Consider the following 26335-nt stretch of genomic DNA (forward strand, 5'->3'; position numbering starts at 1 on the left):
GGACTTCATTATCGTGCAGCTTTAATAGCAAAAGTCCTACCAGCCAAATATAAGGCTGTTACAGGTTTTAGGGCTAAGGAAGTATGGTTAAGGTATGTTAGTCATCCTATTCTCACTGTGATACAGTAAGATACAGAGACAACTGAGGCTGTTGTATAGAATATATGCATGCTAACTATATAGAATCTTACTCTGCATATATCACAACAGGTTATAATTTGGTTGCAGTCTGCAACCAAAGTGACTGACAAAATTTGAACTGACAAAAGAACAACGGCTTATTCCTTCTGTACTTTAGTACAGAATCTGTAATTTTGCTAAGAGCACCTGTGTCAGTAATTTAAGGCAACAAACACTCCAGTGGGAGCATCTGACCCAAGTACGTTGCTACTCTTCCCCTTCGTAGTTATTGCTCCAAAACTCTGCTGCATTTAAAGTATTGCCTAATCCACTCATGACAAAATCTTTTCAAAGGGCCGTGTGATGCTACCTGAAGCAAATTAGAAAGCACTCACATAAACTGCTCAACAAATAGGAACATGAAGTTGTAACACCCTATCAGCAGTACCCACTACTAAGTATGGTAACCTCTTCTGCTCAACTAAGTAGGTCTAGAAGAGTTCATCCATCTGAAACAGAAGCATACACTGAAGTAGCTGAAGGGGGAATTTTAACTTTAGAATTAAAGTTACTCAGCATATTGATTTTAATTAAGATAAAGCATGAATAAAAGCATGTGAACGTTAGGATGCAGAGCACAGCTGTAGCCTGTTTTCCTTCAGTATATTTTGGTGCTTTGCAGTTTCTTAGTTAAGTATGCTTTTTTTTTCCTTAGTGGAGCGTTGCTCTTCTGTTCAGTTAGCAAACAGTTCTTAGTTTATTTAATCACATAAATAATTTGTGTATGTGCTCAGAAAAAAAACAGATTTAGTTTTAGAACACCATATAAAGCACTTACCTCTGCAGTTTGCCTGTCATCTTCTTTAAAAGTTCTGTTATTCTAGCAAAAAAAAGGTAAGGAAAAAAAATTGTTTGTGCTTTCAAGCTATGCTGCAATGTTGGGTATAGATATTAAGGGATGACCTTTAATACATAATTTTATTTTTATTTTTACATTGTCCCATTTATTTATGAAGTAATCTTACAAACTAGTTTTTTCCATAAATTAGGATTATATTGGATATTTTTCCATTTAGTATACTTCACAATTCTCTATGATCCTTCAGTGCTTATTACATCATGGATTTCAGACTTCAGAATTAGCATTTATTAATTCCTATATTTGCAGAAAAACATGCCAATAATCTCACTTTAGCATAGAAAAAAGTATTGAAAAGACTCACTATCCTCAGGGATGAACAGGACAGTGTAGTATGTGCAGTACTTTAATAATCAGGTTAGTGTGCAGAATACTCAGCTCGTTCTTACCTGAACTGGAGATGCTGACTCAACACTAGTGGCTGTACATATATCAGACCCTAGGAAGACACACATGATTAAAGCATGATTAAATCCTGGTGGTTTTGCTCAAAAATTTGAATACCACACATTAGCAAATCCACATACACACACTTACATATAGCATGCTAAGAACAAAATAAAATATTATTTAAAAAGAAAAATAAAACCTGAAGTATGAGAAGTGAAAGATCTTCAAAATGCAGCACAATTCTACTATAAAAAAGAGTAAAAAAGAACCTGTATCCTAGAAGCATCACTACAGGTGTACAATATAATGCAGAAAAATAGAAATGTAAATATATAAGCCTTAATGAACTTTGTCATATTCACAAGTAAATGCTTTAATCTATAGACTAATTTATTCTCTAGAGGAAATTCTAAACATATTTCATTGGCAATTTATATATTATTTGAGCCTGCGTAGAACTTTTTACCTGATGGAACAGGAAGAGTAAGAGAGTTGCTCCGAGATGCTACTGGTGAAACTTTTGGACTAAGCGTAGGCGAAACAGCTTCATTAAAACAAAAAAATAAGACAGAAATTTTACTCTCTAAGTCTATGGTTTCTGAATTTTTAAAATTCAAATACGATCAAAACATTAGTCTTGTAATCATCAACTTAAAACATTAGTCTTGTAGTCATCATCAGACATTTGTCCAAACTGGACCAGTCATTTTAATTGCCAAGTTATACTTGACTATTAGGAGCTTTGAGTAGGCTTTATCTCATGTATTTAGCACAAACTAATAAATTTTGTTGATATATAGAAATTTCATTTCCCTCAGTTTCATGAGTTCTGCAGAGAAGTGGACACAAGAGGACACATAAGGAATTTTTTTGAAAAAGGAAATTTTAGTTTAAAAATGTATAAAGTTTTATCTCCTTGCATAAAGTGTCAACCTGATTTTAAGACAGAATTTTGTTTTGATTTGGTATTTCAGAACTAATTTATAGTTCTATTTAACAACAAAATGAGATTTAGTTCTAGCCATCAAACACTTAAGAGAAACTATTTCCAATGACATTCCGGAACAGAACAATTTATTCTATTTCTTTTTAGTGAAAATCTGATTCATTTAGCTTAGTTTATGACTATATCCAGAATAAAAGTCGGTATAGTTATATCTGGGTGATATGGTTTTCCGCAGTACAAATGTTTTGTCAAAGTTTCGTTTTATCCATCTTTATCTCAAATAGGAACTTGAGGCAGAAAATCTTGACAAACAAATTTGTTTAAGATTCTGACTGAAACACTTCCTCCTTTCATGCTGCATTGTCTTCAGTGTACAGGTCAGGCACATAGAAACACTGTCTTTCACTGTTGAATCTAAATATCAAGATTGATATTTTCTATTTTGTACTGAAAAGTGAAGAGAAGCTGAGGGACACTGACCTACAAATTAACAAAATATATGCATGCAGTAGCAGTGTATGCATTACAGTAGATGCTCATTTGTGCTTTTGCAGATTTCCAATGTACAATCTAAAACTGTATCCTCAAAATCTATACCTACCTGTGGGTGACTCAGGGAGACTGCTTCTTGACTTTCTGCCTCTGCGCATTAGAAATCTTTCACTCACTTTCTTTGCTTCTTCTAGTAATTCAAGGTTCTTCTTTTTGTCTTCTTCTGATATGTTGACATCTGGTAGCTGATCATTTACCAGATCAATCACATGACCATTGTTGTCTGGGTTGAAAATGGCAGAATTAGAACAGTACCTCATGTATTTGAGCTGCACTTTGGAGTAACCAGCATGAAAATAATCTTTAAGTTCAGCTTTGAGTTTCCATTAATTAAAAATTCATGCCCACTCATCTTCTAATCCTGTTATATTCTCAATTTTAGGTCATCAAAAACGCAGATAACCTTCTGAGATTCTAATTTGTCACAACAGAATTGGCTTTAGAACCATCTCAACAACTCAAGTAGTCACGGCATTTCTGCTGTATACTCAATTTTTCAATGAGTTTTGTGTTTCCAGTTTTTCAAGGCTAAGAACCCATGAATCTGGCATAGATTTATGCACACTAGCACTAGTTATAACACCTTGTATGTCCACTTATGGTCATGTTAGATATGCAGCCCAGGAGAGCGCATGGATCAAAACCTGAAAGCCACAGACCTACCCTTAGATCCTTGGACTAAAGCATTATTTTCTGAAGAGTTTTTAATGAATTGTCAAAGAAACTCCTATCTTAATCTTTGGCTTTCAAATTTGTTGAAAACAATAATATTTGAGCATTATTTTTTAAATTCTTTAGGCTACCACTAAGAAAGAAATATAGCCTGTTGTGTGAAGGGTTCTGTCTGTATGAGTTGGTGCGAGCAGCTTCTACAAATGTTTATAGAATTTTAAAGAAAGTATTACCTGAAGACAAGCAGCCAAAGAACGCAAATATACATGCTGTTATGAATAGTGAGCACCTTCTCTCTGTATGGCTGAGAAATTAATCCCAGTACAACACTAAAAATACTGCTTGCATGAACTCTTATTAAGAAATCAAGAATATCTTCTCTTGGATAGCCTGCTTGTTTTCATTAAAAGTTTATTGTGATATGATAAACAAACTGGAAAATTTGAGACTTAAGTTCCCTTTGACAGCAAAAGTTCCAATGTTTTAAAAGTAACCAAAATCAGTATTACTGAACAGTATTTTGAACACAGCAGGGATTTTAAGCTTGTGCCTCTCTGGCCTTCTAAAAATAATAAGCTAAAATACTAATCTAACAATTTTGCTAAACTAACCATATACATATTTCTCTGGACCTGTTCACATGCAAGCCCCTTATGATCATAAACTCTTGATCACTATGCATTATGGTACCAAATTCACAGTGCGTGCATTACAAATAAGCATGTACAGGAAAAAAAAAAGATGTGGTCAAAAGAGTCAGACTCTATGTCTTTATTGCATGTCACATTTTCAGAGAAACATCCTAGCTTAAATGAATAATCATTTCTTACCAACAGAAGTCAATGAACTTGTTGGATTCCTAGTGGCACGGTTAGAATGTCTTCTATGAGGACTACGAGGTCTAGAGAGAAAAATGAATGACAAATATTATGGGAATATGTCACTAAGAAAAAAAAAAGGCTCTACTTTTCTATTACCTCCAAAATATTAACATTAAAAGAGAAAACATTAATGAAGTAATACTTTTAAAAATACATTGGAATGACATTAAGAAAGCAGGAAATAAAAACCGAAAGTATTTCCATTTTGTCTTGACTCTAACTTCCCAGAAAATCTTGAGTTTAATGGTTGAGCTCTGTTCCATATTAAAAGTGAGGCTGAAGACTTATGGACTTTGATGGTAACATATGAAAGTTTTTACTCCCTTTTATATTTTAAAAAATGCAGTTTTCCTATTATGGCATAAAACTCATCTAAATACAGTACGTTGCAAAAAGTTATTCTTAGTCTTTATAAGTTGTTAGTTTCCTAAAATAAGTTTCATGCATTAAAATTATCTCTTAGGCTACCGTAATTGCACAGAACCAGGGGAATATCTCATAAAATCAAGTGATGATCCAGCAGATAATGCTTTTTTAAAATGGTTGCACTGTAATTTTAACTCTTAAACAATCTTCAAGTTCAGGCAAGCATACTTTAAAGACATAAGCAAATCATAGCACAGATCTTGATCAATAGGTTCTGATTAGTTCTGCATATAATTTAAGGCCAGGTTAATAAGTATGCTTTATTAGTAGAGTGAAAATAACAATAATTCCATTCAGCAACTTACTTTCATGTATACTAGAATTCAAGGTGCAATTTTTGCTCTGTCTACCTGAATAGACATTTGCCTCAAAACTCACTGTATTTAGTCATTATATACTCCATTCTTTCAACTGTCTATCTTAGGAATGTTGTCTGCTTGAATTTTTAACTGATACATATTTTATCACAATAGCTCAGGAGTGCAGTCCTATCTCTTTCCAAAGCTCCCACTGCTTCAATGGAAATATTTATATGAATAAGGGCAGCAGTACTGGCATATGTATATATATATAAGCAGTAGTCCAGAATTAGGGATTTAGTTATTAAAGGAATGATTTTCAATTTAATAAAACTTTCCCATGTAGGGAGGGTGGGGAACTTCATTACATCGATTGTTGATAGACTGTGTCCAGGTTAATATTTCAGATTTAGACATAAGAAGAGTATATGTACTTATGCCATGCATTGAATATGAGGAATTAAACTGTCAGTCATCCTAGTAGATGTACAATTGTAGCACATACACACATACCATTGTATGCCTATGGAAGGACTAAGTAATTTTTTCTTCACTAGGGCATACTCTACTTTCAGAAGGATAGATTTCAAAAGTTATAGCTGTCAGTTGAAGCATGCGTAACTTTCACTTACGTTTTTGTTTAAATTACTCTACTCTGAAAGATTAGAAAATAAACAATTTTGAAGGATACCAATTTAGGTTTGCAGGATTAGTGACATAAGAAACTGTTCTTTAATATCAACTGTACTTCCAACACCCAAATTCCCTGCACCCAGAAGGAAAGACAATACAATCTAATTACTAAAAGGGCTGCTCCTAAAATAACATCTCTGATTTTACTACGTTGGCTGACAAGGTCAGGCAGATGGTGGTACAGCAATGGAACTTGAACCTGCCCACCAATATATTCTATTATAGTTTGCTTCCGTGTAACAGATGACAGCAGAGGGGCAGTCTGACAAAAAGGTGTCTGATGTGGAAGTATGGAGGAAGCAAAGGTGTGTCATTGAATTTGCCCACGTAGAAAAAGTGGAACTCATTGACATTCGTCAGTGTTTGCTGAATGTTTATGACAACTGAAGTGTGGATGTGAGCATAGTGAGGTAATGGGTGGTATATTTCAACAGTGGTGACAGTGAGTCACCTCCATTGGTTCAGATTTGTATGAGCAGAGAATTGTGGTGAAAATACACAGCTCAAGGTGGTGACTATGCTGAAAATCAGTATTTTGTAGCTGAGAATTTGCGCTAACAAATAGCGTTATTGTGTTCTTTGTATCTGTTGGAGTTGGGAACAAATAGGAGGCATTACTTTTGGAACAACCCATGTACAAGGACATATCAATGATATTTTAATATGACACACATTTCAAAGCAAATTCTTAGAAACAGCTCCCAAAATTACTGTACAAATTATGCATAGATTGGTAGCATATAATGTAGTACCTGTTAACCAGATTTTTATCGATTTCTGCATCAGGCATACTAGCATTCTCTGGAAGAACAATAGAAGGTGTACTGCTTGTAGTTCCTTCAGCTTCGGTGTCCTGAATGATTTGTTATAAATATAAAAAATAAAGTTAAGCAGAAATTCAAAGTACTGAGTATCCATCTGAGGGGAAAGTAATTGGGATTTTTCTATTTAGCCTACAAATGACTGAACTGAGAATTAGCTTTTATTTGATAAGACATATTTGAGTTTAAAACCTTTATTTACACTGCTAGAAACAATTATAATTGCTTCTGCTAGGCACTAGTATGTAAAAGAAGAAAATGCTGTATTATTTAGTCTTTTTTATTCTAAATTTTTCTTGAAATAACATCCCAAAGTTCCATAAGAAATTTTGACTTCAATTGGCAGTTGACATTTGTGTCCCTGCTCACGGCAGGGAAGTTAGAGCTATATGACCTTTAAAGACCCCTTCCAATCCAACATTCCATGATTCTGTGACATTTCTGAATCTTGAAGAGGAGCATGCTTACTAACCGTGGCACAAAGCCACTTACGTTCAACTGTTATTCTGAATAACATTTTGCAAACGCCATTTGCTCTCAATTGTGCTTACTACTTTAAGAATATTTATCTATTAAAGGCTCACAGAAGCATAATGAATTCAAAATAAAAAAAAATAATTATTTTAGTAATTGTTAACACAGAAAATAAAGAGCTGTTGTAAAAAATAATTTGTGCATTTGAATAATTACTCATGATAATTTAGCTTAACACATTAATGTTTTAGAGCATAGAGATTTCAATCATTTTGATTCTTTGCACTGAAAATCATCAATTTATAATTTTGTTTCCATCATCTAATGAAGACTTTTTTTTTGGAGAAGTTAGGGTAGTCCTAAGGTTTGTTACAACAAGCAAGTGGCAATAGTATAAACTGAAATAAAATTATATGCATACAGAAAGATACTATCATAGAATCATAGAATGGCCTGGGTTGAAAAGGACCACAATGATCATGTAGATTCAACCCCCCTGCTATGTGCAGGGTCACCAACAACCAGACCAGGCTGCCCAGAGCCACATCCAGCCTGGCCTTGAATGCCTCCAGGGATGGGGCATCCACAGCCTCCTTGGGCAACCTGTTCCAGTGTGTCACCACCCCCTGTGTGAAAAACTTCTTCCTAATATCTAACCTAATATATATCCCCTGTCTCAGTTCCCCCAGTTCCCTGTCCCTGTCTCAGTTCCCCCTTGTCCTATCACCTCATGAACAGCCGTTCCCCCTCCTGTTTCTATGCTCCCTTCAAGTACTGGAAGGACACAATGAAGTCTTCCCGGATCCTATTCTTTTCCAAACGATTAGTAGTCATGTAGCTGTTAGGTATCAAATACAATAGAATTCCTTTCAACATTTCTAAGGGACATATTTTACTGCTCTTGAAATAATACACTCTGATAAATACAAAGAACTCTGAAAGAATTTGAACGTGGCATAACACTCCAGTATAGAGCATAACACTTCTTTCCCTCAAATGCAAATTAAAAAATGTTTTGAATTATACATCTGATCTCGGATTCTTGGTTCTGTTATAAATTGCACTTCATACAGTTCCACAGTTCTGTAATTATAAAACTCACATGATGTTTCTGGGCAAGATCACACTGTTAATTACTGGAGAGTGGTATAGGAAACATACCAAGAAAACATGAACATTCAAGTTTTAGAAAAATATTCCTTTAAAAATGTAAAAATATCTTCAATTAAGTGATACAAGCATGCAACTGATAGTGTATTGTAATAATTTGAAAGCAATTTTTAGTAGTATTCTTCAAAATGGTAAGTATCAATATATTTTGTCGAACAATGACAAAAATGCAGGTGACTGCTATGCTTGTAGGTCAAAGCAGCTGAGTACATACACACATTGTACTAATCCCATCACTACCAAAAAGTAAAATCTTTAAGGCTGATGTTCTTATGTCACTCAAAAGTCACCCAGGCCTTTTTTAAGACTCTAAAAATAGCTGATTTAAAAAAAGAAAAGACTCCAGTCAAGGCTAATTAATGTCTGTTAAAATATATGAATTGTGATCGGCAACAACAATAGTTAAACTTTTACATGGATGGAAATTCACACTTCCTGTTGTCCAAATCTTTCGCATAACAAGTGGCAACAAGAGCTAGGGCACGAAGATATTTCAGGGCCAGCTTGCTTGAATAAATATATATATCTTTATAATCATAAGAGCACTCAGACTGATATAAACAGGTATTGGAGCACAAGCTCTAAATGGAAGTTTATGCTTTCACAAAGTTGTACATTCACATAAGGTTTGGACAGAAGTTTTCCATCATCTTCCCATTGCCTGTCTACAAGTGTCCTCTCCTACTCAACTTCCAGACATAACTGCTCCCAGCCATCTGCAGTAGATGCCTCATCTTCTCTCCCAGTAACAGTGACTGCCTGCTACTAGTCTCCACTCCCTTTATATCCCAAGCCTTCCTCTCACAAAAATGGACAGTAAAATTGACTCAATCTTTGCTGTTTAGGTGGGAATTTATTCACACTTGCTACAAGGATGTTTATATGACCTACTCTGGGGGAGAAGGAGACTTGTGCAGGGCTGGGAGGATGAAAAATGCAATTTTGGCCGTAACAGAAGACTCAAGATGCTCAGAGATGCTCAGGGCAAGCAGATTCTGCAGAAATTCTGGTGTTAAGCTCTACCAAGACCTCCCTAAGAGAACATGCTTTTAAAGTTTTAAAATCCAGCCAAATTTGGATGGATTTGAACAGTAATGGGAAAAATGCATTTCTGCTAAAAGGGCTACTGTGCCAGAAAAGTCAGCTGATAAAGCTTTCCTGGATACCACCTACATTTTTTTTAAATATTGGAAAGAAAGTCCTCTGCCACATGGTCTCATCCTTATAAAACAATGAAAGACCTTGACTGAATTTCAGAACATATTTGGCCTGAAACAGACAATCATGTGAAACTCCTTAGAAGAATAATGCATCTCAAGTGGTCTTTTGAGAGAGATGGGGTTTTAAACCAACTTAATTTTGTATATTTAAGTGAAATGTTGAGATGAAAGTTTTGCAAGTAAGGCAATGCATGCCAAGTTGTAACAACATTTAGTTCAAAAAGACAACAGGAGAAAAGGCAAAGCAGATACAGGACATCTTCAGACAAAACAAGTAGCATGCAGTGATGTGGTAAAAGAGGTGCACAGATTTAAACACAAAGAAAAAAAATGAAATGCAGAAACTTGAGTGACATAATAATCAATGTAACAAAGACGTTCTGAACATGTGAAACATCTTCTGAATAGACAGAAATACAGTGCTCAGGATACAAAGAGGTAAAAAAGCTGGAAAAAGGCAAAAATATTTTTTACTTAAAGAGAGGGGAAGATAGTAGCTCACAACCAACCCCAGAAGTGTAGAGTTTATGATACATCATAAATCTTTTAACCTAATTGGTAAGGGTTTATTTTACTTTTCTTATATTTTTAACACTACAATGCATCAGTTATTACAGATATCATCAAAAGCTTACTAATGTTATGTGAAATTACTATTTAAACAAAAATACAGAAGTGGCTAAACATGACATCTAAATGTTTTATGAAGTTCGCTGGAAAAAATTATTCTGTATCAAACATCTAAAATATCCAGTACTTCCAGATTAGCACACAACAAAGAGTTCAACTGCACACTCATAATTCAGACACATTTCAAACAAGGGGTTAAAGAGCTTTGAATAGGGCTAACTGCTCTCAAAATGGCGTTAATGGGAGCTTCCCATCAGAAACCCAGAGCTAATGAATATTCTGGGAAATGTTTAGAGTAGGCAGCTTACCTAAGAAAAACTAGAATGGAAAACCAGATTAGATTTTTCAAAATGGATTTGAGAAATATAACCCCATGTTTCCATCATGTACAAGATAACTAAAGTACACAGTAAGTTACATGTAACATAAGGTTCATATTCTTTTTCTCAGAACTGTTTTGTTAATACATATGTGTTTGCACGTAAGGAAAGGGTAGGAGAGCATTTCTTGGTACAGAATAAGGAAATTGTTAGGCACTAGACAGCATTTTAAATAAGAGATTTCAGTCGTGAAAAGTTTTGTTCAGTGGCAGTGAAGGGGGAAGCCCTCTCCTTCTTTGCAAGTTCTATTACACAACATTAAGGTATCTCACCAATTACACAGTCATGCTGTAGAACCCACTCCACAGGAGGACCCAGGAGTGATAATAGATATGAACAAGATCAAACTGTCAGAACATTGGCTAGTTTCAATGCTTAGTAATTCTAGTAGGCTAATAAGCAATGTGTTGATTAAAATCCTTCACCTGTTAAATTGTTATTTTTAGGCATAAAGTATCTGAAACAAAATGTTTCACCTAATTAACTGACTCATGAGCTATCTCATTGCTTCAGTTCATTTCGGACCTACTTCTAAAAGGCCAGTATTTTATTTTAAAAGAATAGTTGGTTGAAGTGCTTCATTTCTGCCATTTCACAAGCCAGCCCTGGAATAGTCATTGATGTCTGCTATCTTATTTTCTTTTTTTAATCTTCGAGGGTGTATTTCAATACTTCTCACAGAGGGGTGAGGGTGCATTAAAAACAAAGGGGAAAAAAAAACTGCAGTAGAACAAACCCACAGACTACTTTCTTTATCTAATATACGATCTCAGCTAATAGTCTGATAAACTTGCATCCATTTAGGGTGTTTATCTTAAGCCAGGAAACTAACACTCAGCACAGTGTGCTGTTTAAATGGAATGTATGACAAATCGATGTAGAGCTCACTGCTGACAATATTTTCCAATGATGCTGAAGTAGCGGATGTTTTCACCCAAAATATAGAATACAGTGTCCTCAGATCCAAGGACAGTGATATACTCTAACTGAGGATGTGTCAGATTATAAATTCTGTTCTCCTTTATACCAGATTGCACGAAACAGGATGATCTAGATAATATGATTTCATAATTCTTTAATTCAATTAAACTAATAACTTATTAAAAAATTAATAACAAAACCAAATTATTAGAAAATAGAACTACTTTTTATCAGTAGTATAAATTATTCGAAAGGCAAAACTGTCATCACTTAATGATTTTTTTTTCATTATATCTGCAAATAAAACTTTAAAACCTATACACAATTAAATGAATGCATATGGATAGCTGTGTACACACTCAGTGTAGTTTCAGAACATACTCAGCTAGAGAGTACAAACCAAAAAACAGATTTCCATCTTTTACACACATACTAATTGGAGAACACCTTCTATAAATTTGTAAGAGCAACAGCAGGTGTTTTCAGACTACTGTGAGGCATAAATCTAAGTTCTTTTCTCAGAAGTTACATTTTTATGGAAAAACAACAGTTGTCATTCCTTAATCTAAAAAATACTTGAAAAATTCTAAGAAAGTCAGATGAAAAATCACTCATAGCCTCATCAGTTTGTCACCAGTATAGAGCTAAGGACTATGTTATTTTGCAGACTCCTAAATGTACACAGCCAGTTTCAGCCCCAAAATAAGTATCAGAAAAATCTGTAAGAGTGCTTACTTTGGCTGGAGGAGAACTGTTGTGTTGTGCCTCTTTTAGTTGTTCATTTTCTTCAGGTAGGGTTGGCATGATGGACAGAATGGAGCACGTTGATCTGCAATGTGGACTAGCACGACCATACACTGCTGAGAATGAGACTGTTTCAAGTTAGCCTGAAGGTATAAGTGCTGCAAGGCCTTGTGATCCACTAGATGTGTTAGATGCCAAAAATACATATCAAATTCATTAATAAAGCTACGGTCTAACACAGAGATCACTTTACAATAACAAACAGTATTAAAGTTTAAAATTAACTATAATCTTGTGTTTTATTAAACTAAAGTTTTCAAGGTCAAATATAATTTTATAAATGCATTTAACCTCCCTTTCTTGTTGCTATTCCCACTCCGCTTCATGTTACAGATTTTATTTATTATTTTTTTCCTACTGTGACTGTGTTGGCTGTAATTAAACTACCTCACTATAGATCTTCCAAGAAGAAAACAATATCCTGGATATCTGTAACATTCCTTTTAGTAACCAAGAAAGTCCTAATGCCACGGAATATGATCTCAGATTGCAAAGAAAGGAAGATCTTTAGAAGGAAAATTGGTCAGTCAAATCACAACACTCTTTCTTTGGGCATGTGCTGAGGCTCTTCAAAGACCTAGGTGAGTTGGGCAAATATTACAAACACTTGCTGTATGTCTGCCGAAGACTACAACAATGTACAAGACATTTTCAAAGCAAAATAGTAGTTATGCTTGAATGGGAAAAAATAAATCACTGCTGACTAGCTGAGAAAATTATTGCTTTTAGTATCAACTTGAGCTACTGCCTTCACATTGTAATCAGAGAAATGATTGGTACTAATCCTTACAGCTACAGAAGTATTACAAGACTTACTCTGACACCTACCGGACAATTAAGGAACAGTTCTCACAAATAAATCATTTGACTCCTTGATGGTGCCTACAGACAACAGATTAGATGATTAACAGAGACGACGTGATACATAATGACTGACTAGACAAGTAAAATATATTTCCTTGACAGTTAATTTGCAGCTGTGTATAGTATTGTGTTATAAACTCAAAGTCTAATGTAGCAACAACTTAAAGAGTGGGCTAAGGAGATGAATATACACATCAAGTTCTGGTTCTACGACCAAAAAATATTGTCTTCTCTGAAACCCAAGTTCCTAATTTCATCATTATTCTTTTACTGCTCTGTAGATGAGGACGGAGTAAAAGAGTCATGATGGCGAGATGAGTTCATATAACTTTAAGGTATTTGACAACCTAACATCAATTTTCTAGTTTTCCTTTCCATCTCAGGGAAGGGAAGATTATTAAAGAACACACTGATTTATTGAGGGTGGCAATTAAAATTATCAAAATGCTCTTAAAAAAAAAATCAACAAGAGAGAAAAATAGTCATAGGAAATACCAAAGCAGCCACAGTACTTAGAAATTCCTCACCTCACCTTTCACAGAACTAGGAAAACCTACAAAATGTGTGAAAACTTTAGACTACAGAAGCAGTTAGGACCTATGCTTTTAATATTCTTCTACTCTATTACTAGAAGAATAATCAGACACAAGGCCATTCATATGAAATTTAATGCATAATTAATATCCTGAAAAGAGCTACAACAGCAACTACCTGTACACAAGCATTTCTGTGCTTTCAAAAAACAAACAAACAAACAAACAAACAAACAAAAAACAAAACACCACCACAATTATTCCATTGACGTTCATTGGTAAAGACTGTGGAAAGATGCAACATAAATTATGTAGTTGTAAAGTCCAATAGAAATACAATTTCTTTTCCCTCCTCTCCAGTAAGTTTTCTATTTCTTACGCAAGACATGCTAATCACTGTAAGAAAATCATGTTTCAATGTTATGTAGATAATTTGAACCTGCTACAAGTGAGTTTCTATTGTACTGCAGTAAGAGGAAGCTCACATTTCTGTCAAGGTTTTATCCACCTCTAACTGCATATAAAAGTAGAGAAAGTTTTCCATGAAAGAAGGTATATTTTTCTTCAATAAACATTTTTGAATCATCCTTAAAGTCTTAAATATGATGGAATACAGACCTTCATGATAACATATTTAATAAACCCACAGAGATTAAGCAGACAGCAGTTAAAGTTCTGTGATTCAGCAGTGAAGTATTTTTGTTGCAAGCCACAGTCACTGACTACGAAGGTGAGACAGAGGCAAAGTAATGAAGAAAGATGAAATGGACTAGCTCTTCATTCCTGTAAAAAAACCCTGGCATCTGTTGCAACTTCTGAGTTTGCAACACCTGAAATCCAACAACAACAACAACAAAAAGTAAAAAATAACGAGGACAGATGAATTGTTCATCTAACCTCTGTTAGTGTTTGCTTTATGAATTTATGAGAATGTTGAGCTTAAAAAAAAATCAGGAGTATTTCAAGTCATGGTGAGAAGAGTACTGGCAGAGTCTCATGCTGAGTTGCATAGGCTATTGTGTCAAACTGTTTGATTCCCTGTCCCAGTTGAGCTCCCAGTACACACTAAAGAAAAGTAATGTAAGTCATTTAAACAAGAAAGAGCTGTTGAGCACAGCAAGTTTCAGTTCATTTTTCAGATTTAAAAGCAAATATCTTTGTGAAGGAAAAAAAGTCAACAGGCTAAACTGAAAATAGAAAGAGAAAAATCCTGAGCTGTATTGTCTCAGAGATGCAGCATTCAAAGTACAGCCAAAGGAGAACAGAGGGCAAGATGATGATGAATTTATGCCACCTTAAAATTCCTGAGATTTGGAGTAGACTGAGTTCAGTCCATATATGACATAATAAGAACCTTATTCAGACTTCTTTACAAAGCTATCTTAAACACAGGAAAAATCTCCTGTCTTTGAACTGCCGATTAGTAAGAGTATGTGTTCTTCTGACCTTCTTTCTTTTCCCCAATACCTCTCCAGAAGGAAAAAACAAACAAACAAACAAAAAACAACCACAGTTCTGAGAATTGTACAAGTAAAGCATACATCTGTTGATTCATAGTCTGAGGTTTCTTGAAATAAACATGGTATCTGCATACCTTGATGTTACTGCTGCAGACCACAAGTGAGCCAAAGCAAGGGTTAATGCTTCTGTTATTTCAACAAAATATATAAGCATATAGTTCCATTTATAAACTATGTGAATTCTAATTCCTAAAGAATTTTCAGTCCAAAAGCTTATTTTTAACTTGCACAACATTCATAAAAACAGTAGGCCAAATCCTTTGTAAATGTTACTACTCTTAAACAGCACAAAACATCGCATCTTGTAAATGCAATGGACTTAAGGAAGGAAGTAGTCTTCTTGCCAAGAGTTTTGCCATTTTCTGCATCAATTGCTGCCTTCTGATAGTAGTGGGAAGGGAAAAGATTTAGAAATGTTGGAAACATTAGGCATTACTGAAGCAACATTCTTCCATTACTGCTGAAGAGACCTTATGCCTATCAGATAATGAAAATTAGTAAATGTCAGTGAGAATCAAAGCATGTAGAGAAACAGGTCATCAGAACACTTGAACAAGAACTAGAGGAGCTTATCTGCAACTCAAAGATATAAAGAAAGAAATGTCCTTGAAAAATTTATTTCCTGGAAAGAATACAGCCTTGCAATCTGCCAAAATTCAGCATACCTACCTAAAAAGCACCTTAAAAACTTACTGAGCAGTACATGGAGAGTAGCTACCCTGATACTAAGCACGGTTCTTTGCCAGTTTTGGGAATCACATTATCATTAGCTTTGCAAACTTTATATCCTTTCCTCAAGCATAAATGTACGTCAGTAAAAAAAGAAAATCATACATTAATCTATGCAATAAAAACAGAATTTTTCCCCCTCAAGATATTAAAAGAATAGGTAACAAAATACATCTACACCTTAAACATGGCCCAGGTGAAGGATATGTCACTAATTGGAAGGTTCTTTCATTTCTTTTATTAAGTATTGAATAAGCTCTTTCTGACCTAGATCTGTCTCCTGAAAGTCTATCATGAGATTATTGTAGTAAATTATACCAGAGTAAATGGTTCCCAAAACAACTCCAGAAACTGCAAAAGCTTTAAAGTTATGTTTAAGAATTCAAAATTAGATACTTGTAGACATTCTGAACTCACATATCACAAGAAGAACAGACGTGGGCGAACCTCTAGAATGTTAGCCTGCATGAGCCTTTTGCACCTATAAAATGAGTTAAAACAAACAAACAAACAAACAAAACACTTATGCTTTTCATTAGACAGTGTAAAGAAGGAAAGAAGAGGGAAAAAAAAAACATACAAGATGGAGTGCTTCTTAACGTTTGTCTGTTACTGTAAACTTACTACTTAAAATAGTCAGGAAAAGAATGATCCCAAGCTCAAATTTGTTGTCAGATATAGATCAGTGAATGCAGAGAACTTACTTTTACCACTGTGTAGGCTTGGAGTACAATCTCCAGGAAATGGTGATCCGGGAGCTCTATTCCATAAAAGGGAAAAGTATTTAGAGGCCCTTGGCTTTCAGTGTGTTCCCTCTGCAACTCATTTTACCACAGCAGATAAAACTAAGTACGATCATTTAACTTACCCTGTCTGAGTCACAGCTGAGTACAGTGTTAGCAAAAGCTTAAGGTGCTTTACTCCATCTCCACAGATAGTTTAGCAACTGACCTCAAGTTCTCTGAAAGAAATAATTAAGAAAGCATTATATAAATATTTTTTTTACCTCATATTGCCTCTGTTCGAGTCAAGGAACTCTCATTTGTCAACAGTGGAAGTTATGTACTCATGAATGCAGCTGAGCTGCACAACCGTGTGATGCTTTTTGCAATGTTTTTCTTTGTTGTTCTGTATAGTAGTTGTAAAACATTACCATATTATAAAGATATCTTTTTGCATTCGTTTTGTACAGCTGAAAAGCATATGGAATGTATAGAGTATTTTGAATTACATTTTGCAATTTTGAATTACATAAGAAATGCTAAACTTTTTATATTCAAACCAAATGTGAGCAAACTGACGTGTTTTCCATATGTTTGTGCCATAACCTTCTCAAGTACGAAGCATTTAACATACACAAACAGTTCACAGGTATAAATAAGCAATGTCAGCATGTGAAAAACAAAAACAACAATATAAAAACTCATTCAGAATGTCTTAACAGAATTTCTTCAACATTTTGCATTGTGCTTCAGAATTTTTGTACAACTTAAACCACAACTGAATTTGGCCTGTTTACATTCTTAAGTTCTGTTCACATTATTATCCATACAATTATGCAGGGTAGAACCTGAAAGACAGAGAAAACGCTTCTTTTTAAAGATACAGAACACGACCTCTGGGACATGCAAAGGTTGTGCAACTGCTACATGAAAGCTTCTATTTTCATTTTGAGAAATATGGAGATTAATTCCCAAACCACTTAATACTACTAGACAATTAGAACAGTTTCAAGTTGCAAACTAAGAGCAAAAGGATAAATGTGAATAACACTGCCGCAATAATGACCTCATAGAGTTCAACAAGGCCAAGGCCAAGGTCCTGCATGGGGGCTGAGGCAAATCCAGTCATTTAAAGAACCATGACCAGCAGGTCAAGGGAGGTGATTATCTCCCTCTACTCTGCTCTTGTGAGACCCACCAGAAGTTCTGTGTTCAGCACTGGTGCTCCAGGACAAGAAGGACATGGACCTATTGGACTGTATTCAGAGGATGGCCATGAGCACCTCTCCTATGAAGACAGGCTGAGAGAGCTAAGGTTGTGCAGCCTGGAGAATTGAAGGCTTCAGGAGGTCAGGAAGACCTCACTGCAGGTTTGCCATAACTAAAGGGGGCTAAAAGAAAGCTGGAGAGAAATTCTGTCAGAGGCTGTAGCAGGACAAGGGGTAATATCTTTAAGCCAAAAGAGGGCAGATTTAGATAAAGTATTATAGGATGCTCCATCCCTGAAAATATTCAAGGCCAAGTTGAATGAAGCTTTAAGCAATCTGGTCTAGTGGGTGCTGTCCCTGCTTGTAAACTAGATGGTCTTGAATGTCTCTTCCAACACAAACTATCTCATGATTCTATAATACATCAAAGAAAGAAACCAATATAAGAGTAAGGAGAATGTAGTGAGTATCCATCCCTTGCCTACTCAGATTCTAGCAAACTTTTGTCTGTCAAACTCAATGGGTACAAATCTTTCTCAAGAACAGAAACTACCACATAAGACTTGCTTTATGAAGAGGCACTGCAAGAAAAAGTCTTTTTCTGCTTCCCGTTTTCCTTATACCTCTACAGATAAAACTTGATGGTTTTAGCCATTTGCTTGAATGAGAGAAATAAAAATCTACATTAGAGGAGAAAAAAATGATTTTTTGATGCATGTTCCTACTAATCTGATTGGAAGCATCCAGAAGAATTTATCTAAATATGTCTGGTTATGGCTTAAATCTCTGCTAAAAATAAAAATAAAAAAAATTGGTGGAGAGGTGATTCTGGTACACTATAAATAAAACTGACTCCTACAACAATGTACTTGGTTTCACCGTGTGCCTAAAACTTTAAATAATCAGTATGAAGAAACTTGGTAACTCCAACAGAGTAACATACAGTGTTTTCTGGGAATTCTGTACTTAAAGTCCATTTTGGTCTCAGCTTTAGGCTTTTCTCTTAAACCTTAGAAGAAAAATCAATTAGCATGATTTCACACACAGGCAATTATTTTTAACATAATTAAATGCAAACTTAAGACTTACTAGATGGGAAAATCAGTCATCTTTGTTTTAGCAATAATTATTTTTGCTTTATTAACCAGTTAATCTTTAGATTTACTTCTCTTGCAAGTACTTTTCTTCAAAAAGTGGAGGAAATGAAAACAAAATGATACCATATGCTCAATCTTCTGAAAAAATAGCAATGAAAGCCACCTATATATTTCACCGACTTTCTGAAAGGATTATGCACAAATCCCCATTTATGTAGAAAGATGTCCAACAGTGAAACAAGTAGAGATTAAAGATTTTAATCATGGTAGGTCCTTTACCTCACTGCTTACTTCAGAAACTCATTCAAAGTCATATAAGAAACTTTAGCTACTTGTGAATAACTGCGCGCATATGCCCAGGGTCAGATTAGGTCACAGAATAGTCATAAGTTCCTAATTGTATTATCCTGAAGTTTTTAGATACGTCTCCTGCATTTTAAATTTCCACTTATCACTTCTAACAGTATTTGCTTTTTATCTTTTCAGCAATTCTTTCCCTTGTTTTGTGTAAAAGAAAAGAAAAATGAACATAAAAAATATCACTCTACCATTCAGAGATACTTGCTTCCATGAGTTCAATTTTAACTTCCAAACATAACTTTTACCTCATCTGACTTCCTACTGACCTTATTTTTTTCTTCTCTTTAATCATCTGTGGACTTTCAGATAGAATGACAAGAACAAGACAGCAAGAAGCACATTCCGGGTCTCTAAGAAGCCACCTGGGCTGAACTTTGAGGTACTTTAACATCCAAGGGCTGCTCTCAGATAAATGCCCCCTATTTTATTACACTGGTCCGTAACACTAGAAGTGGATCTCGATAGCATGGCAGAAGAGGTTGAGACTTCCCACCACTATCCTGCTACATTTTGTTGCCATGTGACAGATGGAAGCAGAGGGGCAGTCTGACAAAATGACATCTGGTATGGAAGTGCGGATGAAGCAAAGATACGCCTTTGAATTCCTTCACGCAGGAAAAAATGGCACCCCTTGACATTCGTTGACATTTGCTGAACATTTATGGAGACCAAACAATGGCTGTGAGAACCGTGAGGCAGCGGGTGATGCATTTCAGCAGTGGTGACAGCAAGAGTGGGTCACCTCTGCTCATGCAGATATTTACAGACGGAGCAAGTAGGCTTGTGTTCTCTGCTGGTGAAAATGCATAGCTAATAGTAGTGACTAGGTTAAAAAATAGCACTTTGTAACTGAGAATTAATCAAGTAGTGTTACTGTGTTCTTCGTATGTGTTGTAGTTTCTGTGGAAATAAATAGGGGGCATTACTTTCAGAGTGACCTTCACGTGCACGTATTTTGTGAACAAAATGGCACAAGTGATATTAACTCACAGTTAATGAATTCAGCTAGCATTAGCAAATCTGATTATCAGAAGATTGTCAGATCACAAGGCAGAGTTGACATGTTTCTTAACTTGCAGACTATTTTTTATAGCCTTGAAGGAAATGCAATTTACAAGAAGATTGTGAATACGGAGTGGGTAGATATTTGGCATGGAGAATAAGGACTTCTAAGCATAACAAACAGTGTATAAGAAAGTATGAAGAAGAGTGGGAGAATCATGCATTAAGTGCCATTCAAGAGGGTAGTTCACAAAGAATGCAAAGCTAGGAATATCTGGAGGAAAAACTTACGATCGTATGATCAAGATATCGACCTTAAAAAAAAGGAAATTAAAAAGAGCTGAAAGCTAAATGTGGGTAGAAAGATGTTGCTCTTTTCCTCTTGGATAACTTACTATCCACAAAAATATGTTAGTTTCTTTAGAAAGAAGCATCAGCCTTGTCTTATGGTCTTTTTCAAGCTCTCTGATGCAAGAACCATACATTGATAAAGTGCCCAACAGAAATTGCTCATGACAATTTCAGTAACATCCGTAGATAATAAAACAGACAAACATACTTTCACCTAAATGAGCATCATTTAGTCAGTAACAGTCATTTGGGTTTCTTTTACTTCTATTCCTTCTCATAGATTTGGAGAAACCTAGAAACATCTCCAATATCTGGACTGCATGTATTATAAATCACATTCTAGTTACACATTTATTTTCATCAATGTTGTAGGTTGAGTTGGGAACTTGAGCTGAGATTCTCTGACTGGCATTTAACAACATTCTTACTTAATGTAAAAAGAGAACAAATTTGTTTGGGGAAGGGGAGGCAAGTACAGGAAAGAATAAATTTCATGTCCTTTGCTGCCTTTCCTCATCCCTTCCCTCTTCCCCCCCCCCCCCCCCATCCCCCTTCCATTTTAAAAGTTATTACATGAAGTAATATTTTCAAGTTCAATTTTTACATATAAGTGTTTTAAAAATAATTATAGGGCAGCTGGATATCTACTTTATATAATTTGGAAAAAGTTACTAGCAAAGGCTTAATTCAGAAACAAAAGAAAGCTGGAGGCAATTAGGGCAGAACACTATTGCCTAGTGACCCAGGATTCTTATTGTTAGCAAGCAAAACATTTTCCAAATGAAGAAATTGAAAATTCTTTCTTCCCATAATTAAAAAGGGTAATTCCAGACAGCTTACTTTGTTGAACAAAACGACAATAAATAGATTTATTTGGAATCCTAAAGTGCACTTGCAATATTTTGTTTTTGAGCAAGATGAATACACTAAGCTCTCCATCTTGCATAGATAAGTGGTAAAGCAGCAAAATAAATTTTTAATTCTCTTTTTATGCTTCCTGCACAAAATGAGATTCACAGTGGCTTACTTCAGTGATATGCACAGATGTCTGCAATTGCAAAAATCAGCACACCCGAAAGAGCATGAATGTGTCCCACTTTCTTGCTTATGAGAAAAAGAATTATGAGTTCAGAGAACAATGAGTTTTTAAAACATTGCTTTACACGAGGAAAGGAATAACTGAAGTATTAACTTAGTCAAATAATTTGCCATTTTGCACACTGTGTCGAGTATTACTTGATCACTCTTACATGTTACTGAATTATTGTCATTCTGGAAGAATAATTCCCAGAATCAATGAATTCAAATTGGAAGTTCACCTGGATAAACATTCTTCTTGAAGCAGCATATACAATGAAGCAACTAAGTTGCTTTGCATTTTGCCCAGTTGGATCTTAAAAATTTCTAAGGACAAAATGCAGGATTTCTGAGATTTGAATTAGTGTTTACTTATCTCCACAGTATTTCCTCTCTCTCCTTATATATACAGTCAGAATTTCATTTGCACTTTATTGCCATTTTTTCTCATTCTCCTGCTAGCCACTTCTGTAAAATTTGTGAGTCCTTCTTAGTTAATCTTCTTTCATATTGCAAGACTGCTACTAGACACCCTGAAGTAGCCTCAACTTCAGGCTAAGCAATAACAGTTGGTTCCTGAAGACTCCCCTCACAGAATGTGTACCTTCTATTTCAATGGCTCTTCCTTGATTTACACAATGTGTTTGCATAATGCAGTATGATTTATATTTATCAATATCCTGGGGGCTCAAAGCCAGATGAGTTAAAACAAATTGGGTGAGAATGTATTCCTGCTTTTCCTCCATGTCTAACAGTCAGAAAAGACCCTCAAGTAGCTTCACTTTAGTGCCAAGTAGAATATTAACTATGACTACATTATTTGAATCCCATGTTTCAGTCACTTTTTCCGCACATCCAGCAGTATGCTCATCTTTGAGTGTCTCAAATTGGAGACAGAAATGCTGTAAGTCATCAAATAATGTCATTTTGATGTAAGTAGAACAGTCTTATCCATAGATTACACACTGACTCTGTGAGCCTAACTGTGAAGAAAAAGAATAGCCAATAAATATACCTTTTCTGTCCTGCTAACAAACGATCTGGAAATCTGAACAGAAAATAACATCGAAATTTTCTAATGCAAGCTTTCAGGTGCTCTTGTAAGGAATAGCAACAGTTTGAAAACTAGCAGCTGTAATAATTTCTTGTATCAATACTTAGGTTCAGAAACAGGCCATAGTAAACAAAAAAACAACCAAGCAAAAATCAAACAAAAAAAATCATTTTTAGTTAGACAATGGATGATTGTTGATTTTAATGTTATCCAAAGAGGAAAACAAATCGGTGCAAAACTGCAGCCAAAAGCCCTGTCCTTATTCAAAGGACCTATACATTTGCAATACAAGATTTTGCAAATGTACTTTGTAAAAGGTTTCTGTCTACAGTTCTCAACATCCACTGTTTTCTGTGGCTTATGTTATTGCTACTGAAAGCATGATTCTAGCAATATATTAAAAACAGACTGAAAAGTACCTTCCAGATGTAGTTATACAGCAACATTTTCTCTCTATGAAGTCCTTAAATTTTCTACAAATTAATCATTTATTTTTACTGATTTTCAAGAAGTGTATTGTGAAGAGGACTGTTCAACTTATGTACTAAGTGAAGTCAGAATTTCATTGTTTAGCTATTTTTTCATACTGGGATTTAAAAACAAGGCCCCACTAAATCTAGAGAGTGGAAGGCCATTCCCGTACTGCTGAATTTAGCTAAGGAACACAGTGTGCCTTTTACTGGCTAAGTTAGAAATGGGTTGACTGTCTCTGGTGAGATCCTTATTCCTGTCTATTCCAACAGATATTCTCAAGGTGTGCTCCCTCTTCAGAAAACCGTGTTAACTTGTCACAATTATGAAGTTAGAAGTAATGCCAATAAACAGTATTTGATTTAATCATTTAAGTTCTGCATATGTATTCCTTCAAACATGACGATACGGTCATTGAGGCTGAGGTAAAACAAATTACGTCAACTTTACATATTCAGAGATACTATGTTAATACAGAAACTGTTCCATTAGAAAAGCTTGTGGTACACCTGTTCTCGTGTCTTATAAATTCAAGTACTAATTTGCATTCTTTAGGATAATATTTCATGTTGCATCCACAGCACTATGTAAACCTCATCTGTAAATAAAATTTGGTAAGCTTTGTGAAATGAACTCTTCTTCAAGCAACTCACATTACAACTTTCTGTTCTTTGGAACACACACTGATTCAGATCAGGAATCTGAACAAACTCCCAGTGCAGAAATGTCTTTGAAGTAAGAAGACAGAGGCCTGTTGAGTATTGACTTTAAACAGAGAGATGCGGCATTATGACAACCAACTAGACACGTGCTTCAAATGATTACTTAAAAGAAGTAAGGATCTGTCTACTGTCCCTGCTTTGAGAATATCCTGGAAGGAGACCTCATCTCAGGTAGTACTTGCAAGGCTTTCTCAACTCAACTCTGGTCTTATTTTTGGCTTGAGAAGCAAATGCTTCTAATTCTCTCCTGCTCTTAAACACCACATTAATCTCCCTGGTTCAGTCAAGGTGCACTTTTCAGTGGATGCAGATTATCAGCCACAGCAAAAATTACAGAAGAAATCATTTACCCTTGCTTCATCATTATTTGGCATTCAGAGAAAAAAAAAAGAAAAAACCCACTATCATCTAAACTCTATTTTAATGTGAGGAAAAGAGGAGCAAGCATGCTGCTTATCAGTTCAGAAAGAACATGAATTTCCTGACTTGCTGTAAGAATAGTGAGAAAAATAAGAGCAAACAGCTGTTTACAAGAGAGGAAAGCAAACTCTCATTTCCTGTCTTTTTAAAGTTCTTCTTTTAGTTTTCATCAGAATCCAAAATGAGTGAAGAAAGATTGTTGCTAATATACAGACAGTAGATTACAAACCTGACTTTCCTCTGCATTTATCATATGAAGTCCTTATCTATAGAATCCTAGGATCAGGTTAACACTGTAATGCAAAAAAAAAAAAAAAAAAAAAAAAAAAAAAAAAAAAACAACTCAAAAAACACAAAAAACACAAAAAACAACCCCAACACATTCAAGGCTTTATTTTGCAGGTGTCCTCAGGAAGAAAGAACTCTCATAGACTGTCCACTCCACTAGCATCTCAAATCTTCTTATACTGCTTAACTCTAAGGATATTAACTCTAAGGATGCAAAGAGATTTTTAACCTCCTACTGCTGGTTTACTCATTTTGAAGAAACAAAAGTGCATTAAACATGGGCTGCAGAGAAATATGTGTTTTTAAATGTTTAACCATAAAGTCACACTCTGAAACCAGATGTAAACAAATTAATTGTATAATTCCTCTCACGTTAAAAACCATCTCTGCGGGTCTTACAGGTCTTTCATATGAAAGAAAATGAGGTCCATTTTGTTTATTGACTTAAGTTCTAGAGTCAGGAGCTTTATAATTTGCACTGACTTGGAAAAAAATTTAATTGTCTTGCGTATGCTAGAAAGTATGGTCAGAAAAATACAACTTTTTGTTTTCCTTAGAAAATTACTGAATATAAAAGTATTAAGTCTTTAATAACAAGATGGTTTGCTAACCTAACCTTATTCTTACTGTTTTCTAAGATTGTTTTCCAAAAACAAATGCAGGAAAGCTAATAATAAAGATCAAAGCTATCAGAACAAGAAAGGAATTTTTATGGATTGACTGGCATGCACAGTACCAAAAAGATGTATTTTATGGGTAATTAGACAGTTTAGAACAAAGCTTTGAGACAAACAACAGCTCTGCTCTTCTGGAATAGCATAAACCAAATGCAGCAAATTGTTAATGTCCAATTCATCAAAATCCTTCTCTGATAAAATTATTCAGTCAACACCATTCCTTCACTGATTATATCCAGGAGCTGATCCAAAAACAACTTTACACATAATCTCATCAACATCTAAATAAACCCCACACATTTATTACATTTTTATCAGTGTTGGGCACAAGAAGTCTCTTCTGAAGAGGTGAACTTAAACCAGAGAATTACTTTTGCAGGAAGAGCTACAGAATTTTGGGCAAACATTTTTAAGACTTTGGCTTCAGAACATAAAATGAAAAATGGGGGAGGTGAGGAATGGATAAAAGAAGCAGAGATATTTATGGAAGAGAACTTTAAAAGAGAAACAGGGCATATCTTGTGCCAAGATTTGCCACTGAAATATAACATCTCACTCCAGTTGTTCTCTGTTTCTCATCCAGACTGTTCTCTCTGCTGAAACAACACATGGATAAGGCATATGCTTGCCTCTCAGCCATCCTAGTCTGCTGGGACAAACCAGTTTAGTTCAAAGCGGTTTAGTTCAAGCTCTTAGTGACTGGGATTGTATGACATCTCCCATTCCATTGTAGCTTCTAGAAGTTTGATAAGTTCTGGCAGAGGCTCAAGGTGATCATTTGGGGGAGCAGAAATATTCACATTTTGACATTGAGCTAAATCTAACAGAATGCATCTTTTTTAGTGCTTTATCAGCTATGCTAAAATTCAATACCAGGACAAGAGGGAAAGTTCTCCTACAGATTAAGGAAGGCAACAAAGGG

The 26335-nt window shown here is 35.1% G+C and overlaps 1 protein-coding gene across 13 annotated transcripts in view; it reads right to left on the reverse strand.

Moving 5' to 3' along the window:
• Positions 1–26335, reverse strand: part of IRAG1 (inositol 1,4,5-triphosphate receptor associated 1) — a 65795-nt gene that overhangs the window by 23819 nt on the left and 15641 nt on the right. For 6 of the 13 annotated variants that reach the window (XM_042881863.1, XM_042881861.1, XM_042881871.1 and 3 more), the window contains exons 2-12: positions 16833–16925; positions 16669–16724; positions 16382–16445; positions 13147–13200; positions 12250–12374; positions 6651–6751; positions 4430–4500; positions 2977–3150; positions 1896–1973; positions 1429–1478; positions 959–1000 (exon numbers count right to left, since the gene is read on the reverse strand). In XM_042881863.1, the coding sequence (XP_042737797.1) occupies positions 959–1000; positions 1429–1478; positions 1896–1973; positions 2977–3150; positions 4430–4500; positions 6651–6751; positions 12250–12318 (585 nt within the window). In that variant the 5' untranslated portion in view covers positions 12319–12374; positions 13147–13200; positions 16382–16445; positions 16669–16724; positions 16833–16925. Of the gene's footprint in view, positions 1–958; positions 1001–1428; positions 1479–1895; positions 1974–2976; positions 3151–4429; positions 4501–6650; positions 6752–12249; positions 12437–13146; positions 13201–16381; positions 16446–16668; positions 16725–16832; positions 16926–20644; positions 20685–26335 lie in introns of those variants that run through there. The other 7 variants (XM_042881864.1, XM_042881866.1, XM_042881862.1 and 4 more) reach the window with 7 other exon arrangements.

The sequence above is a fragment of the Lagopus leucura genome, unplaced genomic scaffold (assembly GCF_019238085.1).
Source record: "Lagopus leucura isolate 7727_CA_CO unplaced genomic scaffold, USGS_WTPT01 Super-Scaffold_100033, whole genome shotgun sequence".
Classification (NCBI taxonomy): domain Eukaryota; kingdom Metazoa; phylum Chordata; class Aves; order Galliformes; family Phasianidae; genus Lagopus; species Lagopus leucura.